At 39.1% G+C, this 6,943-nt stretch overlaps 1 protein-coding gene across 1 annotated transcript; it reads right to left on the bottom strand.

Annotated features, from left to right (window-relative positions):
- Positions 1 to 2,698: 2,698 nt before the first annotated feature.
- Positions 2,699 to 6,753, bottom strand: klf1 (Kruppel like factor 1 (erythroid)). The gene is made up of 3 exons (XM_085460221.1): positions 6,430 to 6,753; positions 4,413 to 5,271; positions 2,699 to 4,322 (listed from the first exon to the last, which is right to left on the bottom strand). Exons 1-3 carry the CDS (start codon positions 6,502 to 6,504, stop codon positions 4,147 to 4,149), a joined length of 1,110 nt encoding a protein of 369 aa, XP_085316347.1. The 5' UTR covers positions 6,505 to 6,753; the 3' UTR covers positions 2,699 to 4,146.
- Positions 6,754 to 6,943: the final 190 nt, after the last annotated feature.

The following is a 6,943-nucleotide window of genomic DNA, read 5'->3' as shown; positions in this document are numbered from 1 at the left end:
GTTTGTGTGTCTGAGGAGGTAAATAGTGTTTATGGACATTACTTGTATTTTTACTGCACAAAATGATGAGTAAAGTGCAAACTGCATCCAGTACATCAAGCACAACAGTCGCATTATGCTGCTAACATAACTTCACCTCGCTGCGAGCATCTACACCAGTGATGTCCAAACCTCTAAGCTTCGAGGACCGGTGTCCTGCAGGTTTTAGATGTGTCCTTGACTTAAATGGCTAAATTACCTCCTCAACATGTCTTGAAGTTCTCCAGAGGCCTGGTAATGAGCTAATCATTTGATTCAGGTGTATAGACCCAGGGTGAGATCTAAAACTTGCAGGACACTGGCCCTCGAGGCCTGGAGTTGGCCAAGCCTGATCTACACAGACAGCATGCTAACACAAAGCTAGCCAAGAACCCAGCGCAGCCCCGGCACAGGAGTCAGACTCTGAACTTCAACAGGTAACAAACAGATGAGCAGTCAGGCTGCAGCCTCTATTTCTACCTGAAAAATGTTCTGTACAATATATTACCTTTTTTGAGTAATGACCCCAATGGTGATCACAATAAAGAGGGGAAATACCTCCAACATGAACAAACATTTGACCCACAACATGTCATTAATTTGCATGAATGTCTTTGATATGCTGCTTAGCGATGGTGTTTACTATCAAAGTAAAGGGAATAAGAGAATCGATAATGAATCGGAATCACTAAATTCTTATCATTTCGCTTCTGTAGTTCTCATTGGCTCTGCTCATTTCATTTCTGACCTCATTCTGACCAAAATTTCAAATAATGCATTAAGTGTATCTGCAAGTAGTCTCCAAAATGCTCATCTCAAGAACACAGCTCTGGCTGTGTGCACAGAAGCCCCGCCGACCTGCTGTTCAAGCCTTCTGTTTTTTGGAAGGCAAAACAGGTTATGGTAGACCATGATAAACTGGGAGGCCTGCACCAAGACCAAGACCAAGCACAAGGTAAATAAGGTTTATTTTGAACTGTTGGTCATGCAAAGCTACCCTAATAGAGTCCAAGAACATAGTTATGGAACTGGAAATGAGCATATTAGGTCCCTTTTAAGGACTTTCTAGCTCTTAGATTAAAAGGCATCATTTACTATTAACTTCATGTAGATATTTCAGGCTCTGATTAAGGCATTTATGTGTTGATGCATGTACTAGCTAGTTAACGTCTCTGCTCAACATTCATTATGTTGTCCCCGATTAGCAGGATTAAGAACCCAGTTTTAGCCATGGTAGCACATCAAAGTGGACCTAGCTGCAGCAGCTCAGTCTTAATCGCTAGTACAGATCAAACTCTAATACTAACCCTTGACTTGGTTGGGCTCCTGCAAAACATTTGTATGATTGCATAACTGGTCTCATGAGAGGTAAAGATATAACTGTTCCTGTTCACATACCAGAAAATCCAGAACATGAGGGTTAAATTAACTGTACGTCAGACTTTCATATTATTAAAGAGGAATTTCGTGGATTTTATTGAATCTGTCGAAGAACTTAGTATTTCCATGTAAGTTTATAAAAAGTTACAAACAGGCTTTTGTACAAAATTACATCACTTCAGTATCATGCTCTGGAAGTTAAATCCATTTACAGAGTGGAAACTTGCAATTACAATAAATGATTTTAAAATGAATATCTCTCATTTTAAAATATGTTCATGCACCAAACCCTCTCTCTTTTTTGGTTTGTTTTTGTTTTTTGAGGTTTTACCAAAGCCTCAGAATCTCTGTGATCTTTTATGCAACTAAAAATACTGTCAATATTAATGCTTTGTTGTGGATCACATTAGGTCAGCAGTGGTTTTTTATAACTTTGTTTACAAAGCAGTGCAGATTCATTGCTGAATGTGTATGCTTAAGCATGTGTTGTAGATGCTGGTAAGTGTGTGAGGTTGTGAGTCTGTTTGTCTTCCCTGGGGGTATGCAGTACACAACATTCTATATATTTGTTAGATGGAGGGAGAGGAAGCTTCTTAATGTGATGATGAACTCCATCATCTGACATAATCAGGATGAATCAGTGCACCGTGTTACATAAGCAGATCCCCATCCTTACCTCACCCTTACCCAGATTAGAAACACAGCAGACACAGCCGCCTACAGCCTGCTGATACCTGCCTGCAGCCTGGAGGACTGACGTGATAACAGAACACTGACATCTAGAGGTCAAATGCTGATATCAAACATAGTGCTTTCTCTCTCTTGGAAAATGAAAAATGTGTTTTCACTTTCTTTGAAAACCCCAAATGACTTGAAACGGACAATTCTTCCTAATCTTGCTGTAAAGCAAACAATATTTAAGGGCAGGGGTATAAAACATTCAGCCCACTGGAGGGTCCAGTTTGATGTACTAATGACTGAAAAATGCAGTTTTGCAGTACTGACAAGGACATAAATCGTGGCCTGTTGTGCAAAAAGAGTAGTAAAGTAACTAATAAACCATTAAACAAAAAAATATATATATATCATTGCTGACAAATATCATAGTATTTCTCAATAATTTTGAAGTCCCAGCTTTATGGTTTTGTGATTTATTTGTATTTATTTTTTATTTATTTATTTTTAAATCAGGCTCGACTGACCAACAGTTTTACAGAATTAAAAGTCTTTATTGTTGGAATTAAAACATCTTAAAAATTCTTAACACAACAATGCTAACAACGCTCTTTTGAAACAAAAATATTTTACAAATAATATAGTATCTTCTGCTGTTGTAAAAGATCGTGACAATAAATATGTTGCTTATTTTTTAATGACAATAGAGAGCTCAGAAAAATACTGATTATTTACAGCTTTAGCAAATGCTTATTTTTAAATAAAAATATGTTTTAAAAAAATAAACCAATATTAGTTTGCTTCACATATAATTTAAGTCATATTTCTATTACCATTTTGGACACACCAGCTCATGGGTATGGGTCAGTGTTTCTCTTTCTGACTGCATGATGTTTAACTGTTGTGTCACATCAGTTTTGTGGTCCTTTTAAACTGTATAGAACCCAGTGTAATAGATTTATAGTTATCAGATACTTTGTAAGGACATAAAATCATACTGCAGTGCAGTATTCTTTCTTTCCCTTGCACAAAAAGGGGGAATTAAAAAAATAAAATAAAATTAAACATTGATATTTGCACTTGGCCAAAATCTGCCAAATATCAGTACTTCATCTTGCTTTGCCTGTAAGGGGAACAGAATTTGAGATGACTATATCATCTCAGTGCTGACATAATTAAGCATGGCTAATAAGCACTCGTGGCTTTCTTCGTAAGCTGTGAGTTCTGGATACACTGTTGTGTGTCATCTTGTAACCAATGCTACAAACACTTTTAGGTCTTTTGTTAGTGTTTAAGTCCACTGTCTGTAAACCCACAGTGTGTACAGTGTTTGTAAAAGCGGCTCTTATAGCTTTAGACATGCTTATTTTACAAAGGTTGTCTTCTTCTGGTTGACATGCTGCCAGGTTAAGTTAGGACTTTGATTTAAGGTATATGGTAATTGTTGTGCTCAGATATGTAGATGTGATGGTTAAAGGGTACCCAATATTATCTGTCTATCTAATATTGTCTGTCAACAATGGTGGATGCTCATGTTAAATAAGGCTAAGGTTTCACGTATTGAGGTCAGTGTACATGTGAGTAATCCTATCAGCTAAATGTTCAGGTGTCAGACTTTCAGTTTCTACAAGTTCTTTTGTACGATGTCACAGAGGTAGATATCTCTAAAACGGTCATCTTAGCACAAAAGCCCCACACGAGCAGCCAGTCATGGTAAAGCTGGCTTCTTTGAGATAAAATATGTGTAATAGAGAGAGACAAAGGAGATAAACTTGCTACAGTGCCTGCAGCAAGTCCCCTGCTCCATCTTTTTTCTGTGGAGTACTTCTCTAATTACCAGTGCTTCAGCAATTACTAATGGTCACTCTTTAAGTGACTGATATCAATCATTTCTGAAGCTGAAGGGTTTTCAATTAGATTTTGAGTTAGACCTATCTCATTTGTTTTGTAAGTATACCAAAAACATCTACACCAGATGACTTTTGAGGTCCTACATTCAGACAAAATTTGTCTACTTTTTAATTAAAATGTCCTATAATGGCAGAGGTGTAGATTGGTGTATATGCGAGAGCGTTAGTTGTGTCTCTTCATGTGCAGAGCCAGGTGGTCTGAGCGAGAGAAGGCTCTCTGACAGAGCATACACTGGTACGGTTTCTGACCCGTGTGCTTGCGGTAGTGACGTGTCAGCTCATCCGAGCGGGCAAATTTCCAGCTGCAGCCCTCCCATGAACAGTGGTAAGGCTTTTCACCTGATAAAAGATAATAAAGCAGATAGCAGTTTTTTAAAAAAGCATCATTTAAACCATGAGTTAAGATCAGTTGTTTCTGTTGTTGGTTACCTGTGTGGGTGCGGAGGTGAGCCTTGAGGTGCGAGCTCTTGGTGTAGGTCTTGCTGCAGCCGGGGTATTCACAGCTGTGGATGGCTGGTCTCTTTTTCCCCGTAGCTCTTCTGCCACGCTTCCCTTCCAACCCACTAGGGGGCACCTGTTGTCCAACCAGCAGAGGCTGCTGGTGCAGGGGCAAATGCCCCTGGCTGTGGTTGTAGTCACAGTAAAGGCTGGCAGTGTGGTTAAAGTGGGGCAAGTAGCGGTAGTGTCGAGGGTCAGGAGTCACAGGCTGAGGTCGGATGAACCTGTTTTCAGGGATGGCCACCACGGGAGGCTGTTGCTGTTGGTGGTGGTGGTGATAGTAGGGGTTGAAGTCCCATGATGCAACCTTACTGAGGCTTCCTCTGCTGTGTCTTTCAACACTTCCTCCTTGGGAGAAGTCAAACTGATTTACATTATGCACATTAGAAAATAAAGTTCGACCTGTTTGATCGTCATTAAAACTACGCTGGTACAGCTCTGGCTGGACTGTGGTGGTTTCAGCAAGGGACATGAGCTCAGCCATGAGGCTGCCGCTGTTCATCTGTAGACTCTCCTGTCCTGATGGGTCCTTAAGCACACTCGTCTCTTGGTATGCAGTGTTTGGGTCAAACTGCGGAAGCAGTTGGTTGCTGTTGTTGAGAGAGGGGCTAGGGTCGGGGGAAGGGCTGCGCCACTCTGACAGCAGAAACTCAATGTCCCATGATGCTTGGCTGTCATCATCCAGGAGCTCCTCTGCCATTTGTTCAGAGACCTGCAGTTGCTCAGAGCTCTTTGGTGACAGTTTAGTGCTTGGGGAGTCCAAAGGGAGAGACCCATCTGACTTACACACCTGTTGGAGAGAATTTTAAGATCATGAAAACCAAGAACATCCTTAAATGTTCACAGAGGGTATTTTCCAAATATACAAACAAACTAGATTACTTATTTTGTTTACCTCAGAATAACCAAATAATAATATAAGCCCATAATAAATTCAGCTGAATTTCATCGAATGAGTAGATTTTCTTAGCATTTGCACCAGTGAGTCAAGCTTCTTGCTTAGGGCCACAAAGCGCCTAATCTGATTTAAAACGGACCAGACCAGTAAAACTGTTGCGTAATAACCACTGTGAGATGGTTTGAGAAAACTATGTGCAATTTCAATAATATGTCTCAGTTTTTCTATGTGCAGACAGACTTCTGTTATCACATGTACATTACAATTTGTAGATCACAATGGATCTGCAAAGCCACAAATCCTCAAGTGTAGAGTATTTTTGAACTTCAACAATATTATTTTTAGTTCTGTATAAAAAGAACAGCTTCCGTCTCAACATACTTCTATCTTTATGGACATTTCCACTCTGTTCTGTTACAAATTTGAATTATTAATGACTGTTATTCAATTGTAAAACTTTCAGACTTTGCAAAGTCACTGTTCTTTATTACTGATTTAATTTAGTTTAGTTTCTTTCACATAATAGTAAAAAAAAATTTTCAGATTGCCAGAAATAACAAAAAAAATGCATTAATTTCTGCCCACTGTGGTAATAGATGCTGGTGGCTCTCACACACGTGTATTATTCTAATACAAATCCAAAGCTATCATTAAAGATATTCAATAAATTATTTATTAAGCCAACAGTTTTGCTCCCTGCAGACTTTCTTTACATTGTGATTTCATTGCTTTTTCATATAAAGCAGCACAATCCACAATACAATAAGTGAACTCAATTGGAACAACAGCAAAATTTTACAAAAAGCTACCAAGTGTAAATAAGATTTCATTTAACTTCATCTTGAAACTGTATGCAGTATATTTTTAGAGCCCTTTAGAACAAACAAAAAAACTTACAAGTCATTTTGGTAGCAGTTTAATTTTGAGCATTATTCCGTCACTTTTGTAGTAAAAGCAGACACATAAATATTAAATGGTCACACTACATGAAAGGTGAGTCACTATATTTCGCTAAAAGAATCAAATATTTGAAGTGAACATGCTACTTACTTTCATATTGTCAGTGGAGTGAGAGAGGTTGGAGAAGGAGCTGAAGGAAGGGAGCACAGCCTGGGTAACAGCCATCAAGCAGTCTGATATGGCAACAGGTGTAACAAGAACAGGAAAGTTTCTCTTTTCTTTTGGATACTTCTGTATTTTATTTTTTTTTACATGCCCACCTCACCCTCAGCTAACAGGAAGTCAGACTCCAGCTCACCAGGCCTCTCATCCCAGTTACAGTCCACTCAGTGCAAACAGGCCACAGAGAACTGCCTCCTTTTCGTCATTGCTTGCCTGCTATCTCTCCCTCCTCTCTCTTGTCTATCTCTGTCAGCTGCAAGTCTAACTTCAAATCTCTCGTTTTCATGTAGGTTTTGACCGTTAGGAGGTGGAGCATACGTGTAAATTACTTCTCTGGTTCCTTTAAGACCGGTCATTTATAAACCCTAAGAAACTCTACTATCTGACCTCAGCACACTGTCTTCCTGTTGTGTGGGATTCAGAGCAATAAAACCTGAAAAAA

The sequence above is a fragment of the Copadichromis virginalis genome, linkage group LG6, assembly GCF_057382275.1.
Source record: "Copadichromis virginalis isolate Kocher_CV1m ecotype Utaka linkage group LG6, C_Virginalis_male_GT1.1, whole genome shotgun sequence".
NCBI classification, from domain to species: Eukaryota; Metazoa; Chordata; class Actinopteri; order Cichliformes; family Cichlidae; genus Copadichromis; species Copadichromis virginalis.
The sequence above is the reverse complement of the archived record's forward strand: the minus strand, read 5'-3'. Positions and strand labels throughout refer to the sequence as shown.